The sequence below is a fragment of the Podarcis liolepis genome (assembly GCF_965112155.1).
Source record: "Podarcis liolepis genome assembly, chromosome: 4".
NCBI lineage: Eukaryota > Metazoa > Chordata > Lepidosauria > Squamata > Lacertidae > Podarcis > Podarcis liolepis.
In genome coordinates, this window is record NC_139558.1 from 73798718 (window position 1) to 73818028 (window position 19311).

Genomic DNA, 19311 nt, shown 5'->3' on the forward strand with positions numbered 1-19311 from the left:
TTGTATGTTGTGGCTGTAATCTGTAACTGTTTTTAATTCTGAATTTTGAGTGTAACCTGCCCTGGGATCTGCTTGTGAAAGGCAGGTAATGATTTAATCATCATCATCTCATGATTTTGAACTATTGGAGGTGGAAACTTCAACAAAAATTGGGTGTTCGATCCTAAATGCCAGGGTTCTGGTTGTTGGAGGAACCTTAATTTGATGTTTAGGGTACTTCTAGACATTAGCTTTCTCCAGGAAACAATGGGAGAGAGGAGGCATTGCCATGAAGCAAACAGAAATGGATGCTTTGGCGAGAGACACTCGGTATGTGGTGGACATTTCCCATAATTAAAAATGAACAGGGGAGAAGGCATCATTTTTGGCATTTTGTTTCAAATACAAAAATGCCTTAGTACAATGCAAGTCCTTTACTGCTCTCAATGAAATTTGACCTCATTTTCTCTGAAAGTGAAAAAAGAAAAGAAAAACAGAAGGCGGGCAGAGTTTGCCTGGAAATGAAGAATACTCCTGCCCTCAGCCAAAGGAGAAGCTGCAAATGTGACCAGGCATTGCTAGGCCTACAATACAATTTCAGACCACATTCCTTTATGGGCCAGCTTCTGGGGGCCACATAGAAGTGGTGGTTAGGGCCAGAAGCGTAAATTAGGCAGGGTAATGGATGTGTGGCCTCTACCTTTGTAGAGTAGGGTGCCTTCCAGAGACACTCAACAATCAGGGGTCTCTCCCCACTCCATTCCCACCTACTCACATCTCCCAATCCTCCTTCCAAACAAGCAAAAGAAGAATTATCACAATTCAAGGACAAACTGCAGCCTGGCAAACGTACTCAAGGAGAGCAGGGCTGGTGAGGGCTGTGGTGTTGGTAGGGGGGTTGGGTGGAGTCTATTGGGAGCCTAATAGAGAGTCTCAGAGGGCTACAATCAGCCCTTGAGCTGAAGTCCTCTGCCCCTGCAATTAGGGTTCCTTGAGGAGGATCAGCAAAGCAAGCATTGGAGGGGTTGGGGTACGGAAAGTCCCTTATTGCTTTGATTGGTTAAGGGATAAGAAGGGGGCGGGATACAAAAGTCCCATACTGCTCTGATTGGGTAAGTGCTAGATTGCCACTCTGCCTCCAGCTCAGTGAATGCATGAAGAGGGATCATCATGGAACTTGTGTCTTCCTCCCTTGGTCTATGTTGTACCTTCCACACCATTGTTTTTTGGGGGAAAATATTACAATGTAACAAACCATTTCTTTGCAGCACAGGTTTCAAGAGAATTTCTGTATCTGACCTTTCCACACCGGAGAAAGTTGTGGCTGCTCCACGGATGTAATGATCATAGGTATACATCATCATGTCCATATCTTCCCCGTAGTGTTCTGGGTGTTCTGTTGTCAACCTTTTAAACAGGAGGAGTGGGGGGAAACCAAGTTATTTGCCTTCTCTAGAAAAAGTAAGAACAGTTATGCTTCAAATGTTATGACTTGCTTTTGTCAGCCCACTGAAAAACCTGTTCACACATGTAACTTAACCTAGTGTATATTACACCCACTTTGAACTGAAGTGTGGATAGTTTCCCTGTATCCTGTGATTTCATGTCTGCTCTTGACAAACACAGAGGGGCTGTGTTCAATGTAGCATTAAGCAGATGGTTCTGTTGGAGCAAGGTCTTCTCCTAAGGTCCATTTCGTGTCTACTAAGTCCAGGGCCTTTAGTGTGGTAGCACCAGCCCTTTGGAATGCACTCCCAATGAACAGCAGGAAGGCACCTACAGTATTGGCATTTAGGCACCTGCTTGAAACGCACCTGATCCATCTATGGTCGGTATATTAAGCTGATGGGTGACAATTTTTTAAAATGGATGTAAATCTGTAATGGATACTATGCTGCTCGCTGCCATGATGCCCACCCTTACCTTAACATTGGTAGTACATTTCCCCACCCAAATAAACAAATAAATTAAAGCAATGTAAAGAGAGAGAGTGTGTTGTGTCTTGGTCAGTTCTTGTCTTCAGTACTTTTCATCTAGTTCTTGCTAGTTTCTTCAATGAAAAGAAAATGCTTTGGATGTGTGACATGTGATGTGCCATGCAGAGTCACTATGGCAACCTAGTCAGATGGGCAAAATAAAACAACAACAACAACAACATTGTCTGCATTTGTGCAGCATGTTGGTTTACCCATTCATGCTTCATCAGATACAGATGTCTTACAGCTACTCAGGGCATTCTTAGAGACTGGCCCAGGGAATCACTTTTTGTACTGGGCCTGGATTTGCTGCTCTTCCTCCTCTTTTACCTTTTTAAGGGTTGCTGGGCATCCTCAAAAATTCAGCCCCTGTGAGACCCCTCTCACCCTTTGGCTGGGGCTGATGGGAGTTGTAGTCCGCAAGGCACCATTTGGTCAAATGATTAAGGGAAATAGAAAGTTTAGGCAACTTGCCCAAGTACACACAAGAAGCCTGTGTCAGAGTCAGGAATGGAAATGAGGAGAGCATAGTGTCTCACTTGGTTATTCTACTTGAGTGGAGTCTCTCTGTCTACAAGCCCTTAGCTATTTTCGGTGATTATAGACACACTGAAATTGCCCTATTTTTTATATAATTAAACATATATTCCACAACTTGGTTTTTCTGTTTAGTAGTTTACTATGTCATGTACATAGCAGATGTGGTTTAATTACAGATCATTTCCTGGCTCTTTTTTCTCATCCCCCCGCCCTCAAAAGACCATTCAGTGCACTGTCTAAACATTGCCAGTAATAGAAGAACATTCTCTAACAAACACAAACAAGAACAACTGACTCTGAAATTCTGGAACGGCTCAAAATTCTTAAAAGGGAACTTATCTCCCATGCCTTATAGAGAGAGCAATGGTACTATGTAAGTTTCTCTCTTGCCATGTGGTGTGCATGTGTGGAAGATGGAAGGGAGATGTACAATTGCCTTTCAGGCTTCCTGCTATGTCTGTGTCATCTTCAAACACAAGAAACCTTGGAAGAGCTGTAGCTCATTGGTAGAGCATCTGCTTTGCATATGGAAAGTCCTTAGGAACCTGCTGGATCAGACCAATGGCCCACCTCACCCAGCACCCTATTCTCATAATAACCAACCAGGTGCAATCCCAGGCATTCCCAGGTAGGCAATGATGTATTTATGGGAAACGGGGCATTTGCTTGGGGCAGCAAATTTGAGGAGGTGGCATCTCATCACAGCATAGGAGAGAGAAGAGGCCCCAAGGTGCAGGTGGTCATTCCTCCTCCTTGCCCTGCAGCAGTATCAGCGCCATGGCAGCTCTCCTCAGGAGGAGGGAAGAAGGAGAAGAAAGCACCTCTCTCCCTGCTCCTATTGAGGGGGACCAGCTGCACATTGGCTCCTTCTAGGCCATTGTGTTGAAAATCACCAGAAGTGGCCAGAAGCCATGTTGAGGGCAACATGGGAAGGGTAGCAGCCTTTGAGCAAGGCTCTCTCCTTGGAAGGAGGCATGAAGAAGGGCAAAAGAGACTTCCTCCATTCCCTTCTAGGGATACCAGCTGTATTCTGCAGTTGCTCCATTTTCCGGACACTGACATTGCCAGTGAAAGAGTCCATGAACATCAACGCCTTTAACAAATGGCAAACTGTGTAGAGGAAACGGTTGTATCCGCTAGGGTCCATAATTCTGTAAGGTCTTGGTAAATGTGGTCATTGCTTGGACAGGCAATGGTGAGCAAGAGCAGCTGTAGCACCAGCCAAACCTTTCTGGACCTCGGCAGCCCTGCTTTCTTGGAGCAGGGAAATTATTATAAACAGCATTCCAAATGCTGTTTATCTTTCAGACTGCTTCAAGCTGAGGACTGAGATTTCCCTCCACCTATATAGATTTACAGATAGATGCAACATCGCAGTGACATCTGCAAAGAATTTGCTACTTCTCTATTTAGCTTTCTTCTTTATTCCTTCCAGGCTAACGCTGGAAGTTATAGAACAGCTGGCCTCTCATCACAGAACCATAAAATGTAGCTGATTGCTAGAGCCTTTCTCAGGGAAATACCTTACTTTGCCTTCCAAGATTATATTTTGATAGCATAATAAAACTGTCCCATATAAAAGAACAAGACAACCACGTTCAGCACTAATGAGATCTCACAGGTTCCTAGTAAATGAAGGCTGGAGTTCTGGAACAGTTGCCTGCAAGTAAGTCCCATAGACTTCATCAGGGCTTACTTCTGAGTAGAGGTGCATAAGATTACACTTTAAAGCTGTAATCCTATGCACATTGATGTACAAATAATCCCTCTGAACTTCATGGGCTTAACAAAAGCATAGACTTGTGTCATAAAGAGGGTATGTTGTGATGAACTACCCTGAGATCTACGGATGAAAGGCAATATACAAATTAAATGAATAATAATAATAAGGAAATGCAAATAGCTGTTTGTGGGCAAGGTCAGACCATTAAGACACCAACCAACAGGATTCTGAGCACAAGGTTTGCTTGGCTTCATAAAATGACACAGTACTGTAATAGTCAGTATGTGGACTCGGGGACTCTGCACAAATCCTGATTGAACACAGAAATTGCTGGACCAGTCTGCCAGCTCTAACACAAAGTGAGTACAGTGGTACCTCGGGAGTTGAACACAATCTGTAAAGGAAGTCCGTTCGACTTCCAAAACGTTTGGAAACCAAGGCGCAGCTTCCAATTGGCTGCAGGAAGCTCCTGCACAAGGCGTCACAAGGCGTTCGTCAACCAAGGTTCAACTGTATCTAGTTTGTAAAATGGAAATACTAGGAGGAGGCTACACTTAACAAGGTTTTATGATAAAATGTATTGTGAGGGTTTGATTAGCTGCTTGTGCTTGAAAACGTGCTCCCTCAGAGTTTGTGCGACCCCACAAACCTCCGTGTGTGACGGAGCTCCTCAGACATGTCTGCTCTAGTCACTAGTAGAGTCCGACAGTGGCTGTCTGCGGAAGCGTTTCCAGCAAAGAAGTTCCTTAACGGAAACGCGTCTCCTGGACTCACGGCGTGACAGTTTCCTGCGAGGTGTGGGTCTCCCTATGGGAGACTCCGATACCTCCCCACTGTCCTCGCTGGAAGCCTCCCTGAGCCCTCCCTCCTGCTCGCATTCCCTCAGAGACCCACTCCTCCCCCTGCTGGTCCCTGCTTCAGCAGTTGAGTCTCTTTCATCCTGCCTGAGTCCCTCCACCACCTGATGCTCTGATGGCAGTTCCCTGACATCCACCTCCCCTCCAGGGCCCCCCTCACCCCCTCCCAATTCCTCCCCCCTGGGAGGTGAAGGGCTAAAACCCCGAAACGAATCTTCCTCATCTTCTGACGTCTCGAACAATTCTCTCCATCGATCGTCGTCCTGGCCAGCTGCATCCTCCTCCTCTTCAGAATCTGGGAACCCCTCCAACTCCTCTTCCTCGTCGGTGGTGGCAAAGTATTCCCTTCGGAACCTCGCTACAGGCTGAGGTTTACGTGGGAACCTCTGATGAAAAGTCTCTATTAAAACCTCGTCATTGACATCCTCGGCCCTAACCCAGGTGTTTTCCGACTCCGGTTCCCCTTCCCACATTACCAAATACTCTACTTGATCTCCCTTCCACCTGGAATCGAGGATCTCCGCTACATGGTAGCTGTGTTCCTTCTCCTCCATTGCTGGTCCCCTAGTGACCCTCCCCTCACTGTCTCCTCTATACGGTGACAGCAACGACCTGTGAAAAACTGGGTGCAGCTTCATGTGGTTCGGTAACCGGAGCCTGAAAGCCACTGGATTGACCTGCTGTATGACTTCAAACGGACCCAGCCTTTTGGGTCTTAATTTCTTACAACCTCCTTTGAATGGCAACCCTTGGGTTGACAGCCACACCTGGTCCCCCACCCTGATGGTTTCACCTTCCCTCCTGTTTTTGTCTGCCTGCCTCTTATATTCCTCCTTAGCCCTGTTTAAGTTGAGTTGGAGCTGGCGATGGATCGCTTCCATTTCTTCCACGAACTGTTCTGCAGCTGGAACGCTCCAGTTCTCCCCCTCCCCCCCTGGGAAGGCTCTGGGATGGCACCCGTGATTAGCCAAAAAGGGGCTCATCCCCGTGGACACGTTCTCTGCATTGTTGTAGGCAAATTCTGCCAACGCCAACTTCTCCACCCAATCATTTTCTCTGTCATTAACATAACACCTCAAATATTGTTGGAGAACCCCATTTGCTCTTTCCGCCTGCCCGTTGGTTTCAGGATGACGGGCCGTCGAGAAATTAACCTCTACATGCAGTAAGCTCATGAGCTTCCTCCAGAACCTGGAAGTAAATTGTTTCCCTCGGTCTGAAACCACCCTCAAGGGGGCGCCATGCAACCTAAACACATTCTCTACAAACAATTTGGCGGTTTCTTCTGCTGTAACCGCATGTGAGCAGGCTATGAAGTGGGCCATTTTAGTTAACAGGTCTACTACAACCATGATGGCTGTTTTCCCTCTAGACCTTGGCAGATCAGTCATGAAATCTATTGCCACTGCTTCCCACGGTCTCTCAGGTGTGGGCAGTGGTTCTAATAAACCAGCCGGCGCCTGCCTCTCCCCCTTGGCTCTTTGGCATTGTTCACACCCTCTCACATACTCCCGCACATCTTCCCTGACCTTGGGCCACCAAAATTCCCTGGTAACCAGCCACATGGTTTTGTGTTGCCCAAAGTGCCCTGCTGTGGGGCTATCGTGCAGCTGCTTGAGTACCTTCTCCCTCAATTCCCCTTCAGGTATATATAACGCTCCCTTATAATACAATGCCCCATTTCTCTCCTCAAAACCACCGGATTTGTCTTCCTCCCCTCTGAGATCCCTGAGTTTCCCCTGGGCGTATGCATCCTGCACCGTACCCTCTACCAATTCCCTTTGCCCCACCAAAGTCGCCCCACACACCCAGCGGTCCTCTGGAATGATATGGGTTTCTTCGGGTGCTCCCTCCCCCTCCAAATATTCAGGTTTGCGTGAGAGAGCGTCCGCCCTAACATTCTCTGGGCCTGGCACATAACAAATCTCAAAGTTAAATTTGGAGAACTCTTGGGCCCATCTCAACTGCCTTTGGTTGAGCACTCGCGCCGTTCTCCAGTACTCTAGATTTTTATGATCCGTGCACACTTGCACTTTATGTTGTGCACCAACTAGCAGATGCCTCCATCTCCGGAACGCCTCATGAATAGCAAGCAGTTCTCGGTCGTACACCGTGTAATTCCTCTCGGATTTGTTCAGCTTCCGCGAGAAGAAGGCACACGGACGCCACTCTGACTCCTCCTTCCCCGGCTGCAGAAGAAGCACCGCCCCTATGGCTCTGTCAGATGCGTCTGTTTCAACCCTTAGCTTCTTTCGTAAATCCACATGCAGAAGTTGTTCTTCAGAGGCGAAGGCCCTTTTCAGTTCCTCAAACGCTCGCTCCGCCTCCGCCGTCCATACAAACTTCTTTTTACTGCTGAGACAGTCAGTGATGGGCGCCGTCAGATGGGCGAAGTTGCGGATGAACTTACGATAAAAGTTTCCAAACCCTAGGAACCTCTGCACATCCTTCTTGGTTTTGGGTGTTTTCCATTCCAGCACTGCCTGTACCTTGCCGGGATCCATGGCCAATCCCTTGTCTGACAGGCGGTACCCCAGGAATTCCACCTCCTTGGTATGGAACCGACACTTCTCCAGTTTGACCCACAGCCTGTTGGCTTGCAGTCTGCTCAACACTTCTCTGACGTCTCTCACATGTTGCTCCTCATTCTCAGAATACACCAACACATCATCTAGAAAGGCAACGCAATTCTTGTAGAGCAAAGGGCCCAGCACGTGGTTCATAAAAGATTGAAAACACGCGGAGCCTGCTTGTAATCCAAATGGCATAACGAGGTATTCAAACGCCCCCAAAGGGGTAAACATGGTGGTTTTCCATTCATCCCCTTTCCTTATGCGTATCAGGTTGTACGCCCCCCTTAGATCCAGCTTTGTGAAAATCTTTCCCTTCCTCACCCTGGTCAAAATATCATCAATTCTGGGCATAGGGAACGCCACCGGTTCAGTCACTGCATTCAGCCGCCTAAAATCACATACAAGTCTCGGCTTGTCCGCATTTTTTTTGTCCACAAAGAACACTGGGCTCCCCCCTGCGGCTTTGGACTCTCTGATGAAGCCTCTCTTCAGGTTCTTGTCAATGAACTCTCGCAACTCCTGCATTTCTCTGTCTGACATGGCATACAACTTGCCTACAGGAAGCTGTGCTCCAGGGAGTAAATTGATCTGACAATCAAAGGGTCTATGAGGTGGTAGTTGGTCAGCTTCCTTCTCGCTGAACACGTCGCTGAGATCTGCATACTGTGGTGGTACCTTCACCTTCCCCATTACTTCAGTCCCTGCTAGGGTGGCTTGGGCCCCTGCTGAACCCTTCTCCCCTTTGCAGTGTTCTAGGCAATGTGCTGAACCAAAGGACACCACTCTTTGATGCCAGCCAACCAGCGGATCATGTAGAGCTAGCCAGCTCATTCCCAAAATAATGGGAGCGCCTCCCAGGGTGGCCACATTAAACGCTATCAGTTCTGTGTGCCTTGCCACCCTCATTATCATTGGGACAGTCTGCAAGCGGACTCCTCCTCCCAACAACTCCCTGCCATCAATCGTGGTCACCTGCAGGGGGTTGCTTAAAGGGATGGTCTGTATCTGGTGTTCAGCAGCAAACTCCTTGCTCATAAAATTGCAGGAGCTGCCTGAGTCCAATAGCGCCTTTATTTTTAGGGGGTGCCCATTCTGCAGCTCTAGCGACACTTCAATCACTAGAGCAGGTCGAGGAGCTTCTGGCACGGGCACTTTCACTGCTCTTTGGCCTGGCTGCAGTGCCCCAATTGTGGCAACCAGGCGTTGGCTTTTACCTGCTCCGCTCCCCCTTCTTCTCCCCCCTCAACAGCTCCCACCATCCCTTGCCATTCCTTCCTCTGGGGGCAGACTCTGGCAAAGTGGCCTGGCTGTTGGCAGAGATAGCATTTCCGGGGGCCCTTTCCCTCCTTCTTAGCTCCCTCGCTGGTTTTTGAAAATGCGCGCGCGCGCGCTGTTCCGATTTCCATCGGCTCTGCCGGCGGGAAAGCTGGCTCAGGAATGTCTGGAATGCGGAACTCCTTCCAACGTTCCCCTCTCCCTTCCCGCCTCTCCAAGGCTCTTGCCTCCTGCCGCGCTCCTATGGTCAGCGCAGATTTGGTCAGCTGATCCATAGACTCCGCCCTGGGGCTCCGTGCCAGCTCGTCTTTCACCCCCGAAGAAAGACCTTCTTCAAATAGCATTTGAACGGGTGCCGCCGATAAATCCCAACTCAGTCTGTGAATCAGCATGGTAAACTCAGTCCAATATTCACGGACAGATCGACTTCCCTGCTTACAAGCCATTAACTGTCTGCGCACCACCCCTTCCTCAATATCGCTGGAAAACATGATATCCATTGCACGAAAGAACTTCATTGTGTCCTTTAGTATTTCATTGTGCGTTGCCATTAGGGGTCGAACCCAGTCTCTAGCCCCTTTCTCAAGATGCCCAATTACAAAAGCAACTCGCGATTCCTCATCAGGGAACTCATCGAACTGCACATTAAGGGCATATTGCATCTCTGTCCTAAAAGCATGGTAGTCCTTGGGGTCCCCCCCGAATTTCTGCACCAATCCAGGTACCTTTCTGGGGAATTGCGTGGCTCTCCCCTTCTTGTCTGCATCCTGAGCCCTTCTCTCCTCCAACCTCGCCGTCTGCAGGGCCAGTTGAACCTCCAACGCTCGGTATCTATCTTCCAAGCTTGGACCAGCTCCAGCCCCTGCTCCTCCGGTTCCGGTTGGTTCGCTCATGATGCCTTCTCTTGCACAGGCAGCGTACAAAGACTGTCGGACTGCTGTGAGGGTTTGATTAGCTGCTTGTGCTTGAAAATGTGCTCCCTCAGAGTTTGTGCGACCCCACAAACCTCCGTGTGTGACGGAGCTCCTCAGACATGTCTGCTCTAGTCACTAGTAGAGTCCGACAGTGGCTGTCTGCGGAAGCGTTTCCAGCAAAGAAGTTCCTTAACAGAAACGCGTCTCCTGGACTCACGGCGTGACAGTTTCCTGCGAGGTGTGGGTCTCCCTATGGGAGACTCCGATACCTCCCCACTGTCCTCGCTGGAAGCCTCCCTGAGCCCTCCCTCCTGCTCGCATTCCCTCAGAGACCCACTCCTCCCCCTGCTGGTCCCTGCTTCAGCAGTTGAGTCTCTTTCATCCTGCCTGAGTCCCTCCACCACCTGATGCTCTGATGGCAGTTCCCTGACATGTATCTTTGCTGAAAAGTCTTAGGGGTAAATTCTGTGCACAGTGTAGGACATTGTTGAGCTGGAGAAGACTCAGACAAGGGCAAGCGAGGGGTTGAAGCAACTCTCCCATGAGGAATGGCTACAATATTTGGAGTTATTTCAGTTCAGAGAAAATGTGAGCAAAGGAGGGGGTGATAGAAGTATATAAACTGATGTGTGGAGTGCAGAAAGTGGACAGGGAAACATTTTCCTCCCTCTCCCATAAAACTAGAACTCGTGGATGTCCAATGAAGCTGAACTTTGGAAGGTTCAGGACAGACAAAAGAACATGGTTCTTCACACACTGCATAGTTAAACTATGGAATTCGCTAGTAGTGACAGCCACCAACTTGGATAGCTTTAAAAAGTGGGTTGGACAACACCATTGACCGGGATTCAGAAATAGAGAACATATTGTTGCACTCAGCTCATGCTTACAGGTTCCCTACAGGCATCTGGTTGGCCTCTGTGAGAAAAGGATGCTGAACTAATGGGCCATTGGCCCTGATCTAGCAGGCTCTGCTTATGTTCTCATGTGTATAGATAGAGATGGATACCTAAGCACACACTCATGAGGATGGCAGAAGCAGGGAGGTGAGGCTTCAGATATTAACAGCATCCGAAGCTGCCAGGCAAGAGCCTTCAATTGACATGGCAAATCGATGCTCCAAGATTACAACTGAATTGAATGATACAGTAGCGTGACTTGTCCCACTGAGGCACAAAACCAGTTCCTTCATAAATGTAAGCAAAGGCCTTAATGATGACCTTCGCTAGTAAAGCAGAGAGCACCTCCTTCACAAGGAAGACTTTTGGCAGGGCTGTTGCTTCACGCGCAGGTGCAGAACATCAGCCGACACTTGGAAGGATGTTTGAAGATTTTATGAAGGGAAATCCAAGATTACTTCCCCTCCTATCTGCAAGGCAATTTTTATTCTGGACTTGTATGCATTGTTGTTGCATGTAGGTCAGCAGCTGGCCCACTAAAAGGCAAGTAAACATCTTGTGCACATCTAATTGAAAACTTCACTTCCTTTGTAGTTCTGTTTGTCTATGATACTTTGAATCACCTTTGGTCAGTCCATTTAAGGAAGCAATTTGCCAGTGCTCATCTTAGCTGCACAGACAAAAATCATCCTGGTTTCTAATTTGGACAGCTATATCAACAACCCAGTTGCTCAGCTTGTGATACATCAAATTACCCTGTTTTGTTCTATATTAAAGCTCAGTTTGTACTAAAAACTGGTTTTTTTGTATTACAGTTCCAGCCCTCTGGGGTCAACCAACTGAAGTCAGACAGGCACATAGTATTTGATGCTTAGGTACCTACTGAAGGCGTTTTTATTTAAGAAGGCTTTCTCTGAGGAATCATTTACAAAATATTAATTGTACATCTCTGGAAAGGTTTTATTTCTTTTAGAGTTTAAGGGAACGATCTTGGAGTTCTTTTTAGAAATGCTCTCAATGCATTAAAAACTCAGTGCACTTTTGTGAACTCACCAGCATGAATATGGACATCTCCGGCTGTAGCGGCAGCAATAGAATTGCCACTCTCGATCAAGCACCGATGGAAAATATTGGCTCTGGAATCCTGCCACCAACCCATTATTTGAGCATGTTTGATACCTGAAGAGAAAAATGATAATGAAAATAAGTTGTACTACTAGTAGTAGCAGTGTTGTTGTTGTTGTAAACATGCCTGTAAACACTTTCTTGCAGAGTACTGGAATCTAGCAACTAGGGATGAGCAAATATGACTATTTTGGTATTTCTTGGTTCCTAATTTTCCAATATTATTGTTGTGAGTTTGCAGAGTTAGTCAGGCAAGTTTTTGTGTGAGAGAATGGGCATAGTTGTTACCTAAGGACCACCATTAATGTAGCAAAAGAAGTGATGGTGCCCTCTGGGCAAATGAGCGAGCCTTTCCCTCTCCTCACCTGACTGCTACTTAGAAGGGCAATAGCGAGAGTCCTGGGGCTTCAGCTAGAAGCAGGTAGAAGCCAGAGAGTGAGAGACATGCTTGATTTCTGTTTGATTCTAAGGCTGTGACTATCAGAAAGTGTAAATGCTGTGAGCACCTCCATCTTAGGCTCAGGTTGTATATATGTGTAAATAAACCACATATCCTAAAGGACACCACAGTCCCCGCTATCTCTCATTCCAAGGAAACGGTGAGTGCATGGAACCCCTGGACTCTAGCACTACTCAGAGACTGGGTTGACGTGCAACCCAGGTCATTCTATTTTCTACATCAGTTTGCAACTTTTAAAAAAGTCCTCATGAAAATTCATCAATATTTTAGTGCAAATTTCTCCTAATAGTCACCTTCTGTGTGCAAATTTGCCTCACAAACACATTTTTGTAAAGCAATTTCCCCATATGTATTGCATTTTTTGTATGGTATTCTCAGTAACCTATGCATTTATATGCACACTTCTTTGCTAGCAAACGACATTGCAAAATATGGAGAAGCAACCCAGACTCTGAAAGGACTACCAGGCTTTGGTAGTTGCAGCTGACATTTTGTGATGGGAAGACCAACCCTCCTGAGTACACAGGACATTGGTGACTCCCCAACAGCGCCAACCCTTGAAGCTTAACTTTTTCTCATGTTTTAAATGGTCTCATACCTGTAGCTGTATGCCTGCCCAAAAATTGTGCCCAAAAACTGTGCTCCTCAGATAGGGCACTGCTGTGCACGCCACAAGGTTCCTCTTAGTTTGTACCAGAAACCAACCCTCCAGAGTCAATTACCAGCTGAAATCAGACAAGCTCCTGGTGCCTTGAAGGTTAAGTATATTTTTGTTTAAGAAGGCTTTCCCATAAGCTATTTGTTTTATGGATTGCTAACTGCATATCTTATAAACGGTTTTTGTCTTTGCAGTCTATCTTTTGTATTTCATTTTAACTTATTGTACATCGCTTTGATAGCTTGTAGCTATGAAATAGTTTATAAATAAGCAGAATCAATAACGCAATAATAGTTAATAATGATGATTCTCCTTCCTTTGTGATAGTCTACCATACATGCACTAAGAAAATTATCTGCAGTCTCTAGGGGCTGCTGGCAAAGGTGTAAATTCTTCCAAAAGTGAAATGCTGCTGTAAACTAGGAATAAGTGCTTTTTAAAGATCTATTTGCCTGTCATGGAAACCAAATCTATTAGCACTTCTAATAGTGCCACCACTGTGTGACAGTTCTTTTGCTGGCACTATTTCACAGAAATCCCTGTGTTCTGTTTTTCAAAACAGCCGATAAACTAGGGATGCTTTGCTCAGCTATTACCATAAAAGCCATGCAGTTCTTTCAAGATGATTGTTTCATGTGCTTTTCTTTCTCAAGCGCTGATACGGTTACTGTGTCATATCACCATCAAATAGCAGTTGGGGCTAATGGCTTCATCTATCACTTCGCAGTCACCAGTGCCGCCATCAAGGAAGTTTTTTGTTTTGTTTTTTAAATCATTAAACGGTACAAAGGTGGGGTGAGGTGCTAAGACTAGGTAAAACTTCCACATAAGGATTTCAGTTTCAGCTTGGATAAGTAAGCCAGACATTCCAAAGGAACATGACCTCAAATGGCTCTATAGCCTTGAATTGTTAACCAGTCATTTCCCCCTTAACTCACTTTCAACTTTGTCAGCAAAAAGGGGTGAACGAAGATAGTTGCATTTGGATATGGTTTTGTTTAAAAAAAAAAGGTCTCAGATGTAGAATAAATATTCATAAATGCACACATATCTAAATATATGAAACGTGTCTGCAACAGTATGGGAGAGCAATCCTGAAGCCATTTTGACTCTCCCAATGACCTCAAATATTCCTCTGTAGTAAGGGAGGCAAATGAGGAAAGCCTTCCCATTGTCTTTTTACTTGCAAATACTGTCTTAAGGGCATATTTGTGTATGAATAGGGTGAGCCTGTGACCTGGATTCAGGAACTAAAGTATTAACCATCACAAAAGAATGGCCAGACTGCCCAGGTAATGCAATTACTGACCATTATCAGGTATCCTGGCAAACAGGATTTCTGCTGTAGACCGCCTCCCTCTGTGATGTTTTGGGGGGTGGTCTTGGGCTACAGGGTGGGCAATTTCAAAAGTCTATATAAGGGCTTGGGCACCATTGTTCAGGGTTCCCCTCCCTCCTGCATGTGATGAGTGGGGACCCTGTTGCAACAATTCCTTTAATAAAGGCCAGGCTTACTAGCCACTTTGCTTCTCAGTATACTCTGGTTGGCCTCTGTTATTTTCTTCTACCAATGGGGAACCCACTTAAGGACTCTATACGGGCTCCGGAATACCCCATAAGGGAAAGAGAGCAGTTTTTTTTTTCTTATAACAGTTTTCAAAGACCAAAGGAAGCTGTCTTACACTCTGGCAGACCCATCAGTCAATCTGGTTCAGTACAGCCTAGAATCACAGAGGCTTGCTAGGGTTTTAGTCAAGGGGCAATCCCTAGCTCTACCTGAAAATGCCACAGACTGAACCTGGGACCTTTTGCTTACCAATGAGCTGCATCCCTTCTCCAGTTTGTAATGTGTTTGCCCAGGCTCCAGCACTCCTTGCCCCATACTAGCCTCCCTCAGTGCCAAGCCCTTTCTCCTCGCCCCCACAACTACTTTTGTGCAGGGTGTGGGTCCCCAGTTCCCAGCTTCCTTCAGAAACTGCAGTTCTCAAGATTCTTTGGGGGAAGCCATGTGCTTTAAATGTCTGGAGTGGATGTGACCTAATTTTATGATGGTGTGCTGGAACATTTTATGTTATCGCCAGCTGCGTAGGTAGAAGCAAGCAATGCTTTTTTAAAAGAGTAGAAGGCAGTACGGTAGACCTGTTACTGCTTGTGGCTACACACTCTTGTGTACCGCTGTCACCACTAGTAAAACTGCCTCTGCAAGTTTTAGCAGCATTACCAAAATCATCATTGGTGGCCCCAGTCACAGGGAAAGTGTGGTGGAGTAGAGAGAGAGCTAGGCTAGCAAGTGGGAGAACTGAGGCTCATAAAGCTGTCCCAGCTCTTTCTTAGCCTAGCCTTGTTGGCTATTTGCCGTTTAGTTGCACTGCAGAAAGCTTGCTGGGGAGACCACGCATTACAAGGAACTCAAAAATAACAAGGTTTTAATAAATAAATAAAAACTCATTTTACACTAAATACATCAACAAGCCAGACCCAACCACCAACCCATCCCGCCCCCAGGGTAGTGAGAGAGCTAGGTGCTGCTCTTTATATACTATACCCAATTGCTGACACAGCTTAATTAACACAACTTAGCAGCACCTGCTATACTGTTTCACAGCTGTAAAACTGGAACAAGTTATTTGCTCTGGCCCTTAAAGACATACACATCTTGTGGAACAATATTGAACCTTCAAATTTAAAGAGACCATTCAACAAGCCTAGCCTTCCTCACAGGGTTGTTGTGAGGATAAAATGGCACAAAGATATATTACTTCCTAAACCCAGGCCTTAAGAAAAGGGTGGGAAATAAATGTACATCCTTTGGTATGATGAGTCATCTAGGCCTGTTTTATTTCATAGACTCCATCAGCATTTCTAGGCAAAATATTAGCTAACGATAGCAAAATATCTGTGCATACATGGGGGGAAATGCTCATTTGTATTTCCAAGCCAGAGTCTTAAGAGGTCAGTGTTAATGCTTTCTTAACATGCATATTTTTTCCAGATTTAGATGCTTTTTCTTATTTCCATTTCGCCTTTAAAGACATAACTCCAGACCATCTCTTCCTTTCTTTTTTAGCAAAGAAACTGGCAGGTCTCCCTCTCCTACCCTGTGCCAAATAAGCACATTCTGTGTGAGCAAAGTGAAGAAGAAAAATATATGCAATGATGAGCAATACAGTTAAAAGATGTGAAAATGTTTTGTTGAGTTCAGTTAACATTTTCATGTTTAACACAAAGTGCCAAAGGCTCCTAGGGGAGGTGGGGTGGTGAGAGATTATGCCCTCTTGTTCAGTATTCTTTTTTGGTCTTAGGATATTGAGGGAAAGTTGTGGTGTCGTTTTAGTACAAACACCATTTTTAAAGGCAGTAACGTAAAAACGAGATTGTGAAGAACCTTGCAACCAACTTAACACCTTAGTAAGAAGAACTTACTAATGGGGGAATGGGGCGAGATTACTTGACCACAAGTCAAAGGACAAGATAATTCTTCCATCTATAGTTTAATTTAAACAAATATATATGTATTGAATCATAAGCAAGGAAATGAGGCAGTGCATTTAACACCGAACCATTAGAAGACATGTTTAGATATATTCTGCCAAGAAATATTTAGTGCACAGTGAGTATGTGTGACAGAATGTTCTGCACACATAATATGAAGAGAAACTGAGAACTCGGACTACATAAAATATCCCTTATCTTTTGAGGTGGTAGATAGGACTTTTAATCATTCTTAACTGAACAGGAACAGGAGTCTTTCATTGCAAAATTCATCCATCACTGGGCAGATCTCTCAAATCATTAAAATATTGGCGGGAGATCAACAGCACTTTCTTCAGAGAGCTGAACATATTCTAATAGAGCTATCATTGCTCATGTACGTTCATTGCTCTCCCCCCTCCCGCCCCACATGGAATATTTCTCTAGTCAAATAGATTTTGCAAGGTTTCCTGGCGCTGCTTCGCTAGAACAGAATATGATAGCCATGCCAAGCAAAAATTCTTCTCATTACAAACAACAACAAGAACTATTATCCATCTAACTCCAGCCAATGTTGCTGAACCGGTGGACAAAAGTACAATGCTTGCAAGACAAGGAGGGAGACAAATCAAGGAGCATTCACAATGTGGAGGAAGCAAGGAATGGAACAAAACGAATGGGAGCCATTGTGGTGTTGTGATTAGAGCGTTGGACCAGGACAGGGGTGGTGAAACTTTTAGAGACCGAGTGCCCAAACCCCAACCCAAAACCCACTTAGTGTTGGCACTTTGTGAGAAATAAGTGCCATGAGTTGTTTAGCTGTTGCAGGGTGTGTGTGTGTGTGTGTGTGTGTGTGTGTGTGTGTGTGTTTGTCCAGGCTTGTTGAGCTTTTTTGAGGGGAATGCCAAGAGGCAGCCACCAAACTAACACAAGGAAGCCAATTGACAACAGCCCAATAATCTCCCGCCCAATCACCACAGACAATCTCCAGCTCGTACAAGCAACAAATAACCCATTTCCAGCTTGCAGTGGCATGGGGGCCCCGAGGAACTCTAGTGAGAGTTTCCTGCCCACAGTGGTCTGGGGGACGGACAGCTGTCCACTTTGCCAACCCCCAGCAATGGCGCAGATGGACCGATGGCATGCATGCCCACAGAGAGGGCTCTGAGTGCCCACTCTGGCATACGTGCCATAGGTTTGCCACACGTGCCATAGGTTTGCCACCACTGCCAGGGTTCCAATCCCCACTCAGCCATGAAGTTCGCTGGGTGACCTTGGTCCAGTCACTGCCTTTCAGCTTAACCCGCCTCACAGGGTTGTTATGAGGGTTATATGGGGATGGGAAGAGCCAAAAATGCCACCTGGAGCTCCTTGGAGTAAAGGTGGGCTATAAATCCAATAAATAAATGAAGTTGCGACTGCCTCATCTATGGAAATACATAGCAGAATCATCACTGCAGCTTGTTGGATTGTTCACACTGGCTTAAGCAGAGCGTTAATTCCTTAATTAATTTGTTTTAGTGCCACATGCATTGCTATCTGTTAACCATCACATCAGCCTGGCACTGAGCAACATGGGTTCCGCGCACACATACTCTCTCACACAAACACACACAATGGCAGCTCCTAAAGAAAGTTTAAGCTTGGTGTCCTACCATTCCAGTCCAGCTCTGTTGATCTCTTCCCACCAGCACTCTGAGGGCTCTCCCAAGGTGTGAGGGGTAGGCATGCAGGCATAGTTCCACAGTCTGTCAGAGCCTTCCTTTTTGCTGAAAGTACTCCTCACGGCCACTATCACTTGTCCATGAGGACACTGGAAATTGAAACCCTGCCGGTACACATTGACCCATCCGTCGCTGCCCCTGTAGTCACTATACGGGTCATAATAGTCCATGTATTGGCCCCAGGCCACCGTGAGCAGCGGCAGGACCATGCAGAGGAGAGCGAGGTCCATGTTGCTTGTGTTTCTGGCTGCAAAGTGTCCTGCTGGTTTGTTGTGCTGGCTTTTTTCTTTTTTTTAGCATCACGTCAAACATTTGGATTCCAGATGTGGAATATCTAGCTCCAAACACAATGTGTCACCGTTTAGCGGAGCTTCTCTGGGCGAAAGACTTGGCCGCAGAAACATTCAATTAGTTTTAAGGTGGAATTTTATGAGCACATTAATTCCTGACATTGTCTGAGCTGAGATTTCCTAGGACTATAAACCAGTTGCAATCCCAAGGGCTCCCATATAAAAAGAGGTGAGTGTTATATATCACAGATGTTCGTACAGTAGCTGGAGATGGGGACAGGAGGGGGGGAGAAAACCTTTTCCATTTGAAAGCACAGCTACTGCTGCAGGCAATCGTGATTTGGCAAAAAGCTGGAATTCCAGGAATCACAATGAAATAACTTCAGGTTGCAATATTCCACCCCTAGCCTCTGTTTGGCTTGGGGAGGGAGGAACAACATTCTTTTTTATTGGAGAAAAATATTCCTTCATAGATTAAAAAATACAGTCTTGGATCCAAGTATGTACCTATGCAACTTGTTGCACCGTAAGCTTGCTGCCCTGTGATAAAATCAACAGATCATTGGGGAGGCAGGAAAGAATAAAACGTGCAACTCTTGTGGAACAGTTGAGGGCCCCTCCAGACACCTTTTAAATTAGCCAGTCATGGTTATTTGTGCTCAATGATGGTTATACGCCATCTCATTTTCCATGATGTTTGCACCTGCAAAGGTCTCCGGGCAGATATTAGGCTTCATTTCCAATCATTTCATGTCCCATAACTTCGTCCTGAAATCCTCCTCACGTGGAACAGTTAGTGTTAAAGTACAAGCGTGGAAATGGAGGCAAAGAATGAAAAACATCTGAG

The 19311-nt window shown here is 46.0% G+C and overlaps 1 protein-coding gene and 1 long non-coding RNA gene across 2 annotated transcripts in view; one reads left to right on the forward strand and one right to left on the reverse strand.

Moving 5' to 3' along the window:
- The window catches only part of DPT (dermatopontin), a 20807-nt gene extending 2362 nt beyond the window's left edge, over positions 1 to 18445 (reverse strand). The window contains exons 1-3 of the mRNA XM_083500881.1: positions 18106 to 18445; positions 11790 to 11915; positions 1279 to 1386 (exon numbers count right to left, since the gene is read on the reverse strand). Of these exons, the coding sequence (XP_083357007.1) occupies positions 1279 to 1386; positions 11790 to 11915; positions 18106 to 18404 (533 nt within the window). The 5' untranslated portion in view covers positions 18405 to 18445. The remainder of the gene's footprint in view (positions 1 to 1278; positions 1387 to 11789; positions 11916 to 18105) is intronic.
- On the forward strand, positions 1409 to 11832 carry LOC310705919. Its single transcript, XR_014525525.1, has 3 exons — positions 1409 to 2868; positions 3931 to 4161; positions 11743 to 11832. It is a non-coding gene; the product is annotated as an uncharacterized lncRNA (long non-coding RNA).
- Positions 18446 to 19311: the final 866 nt, after the last annotated feature.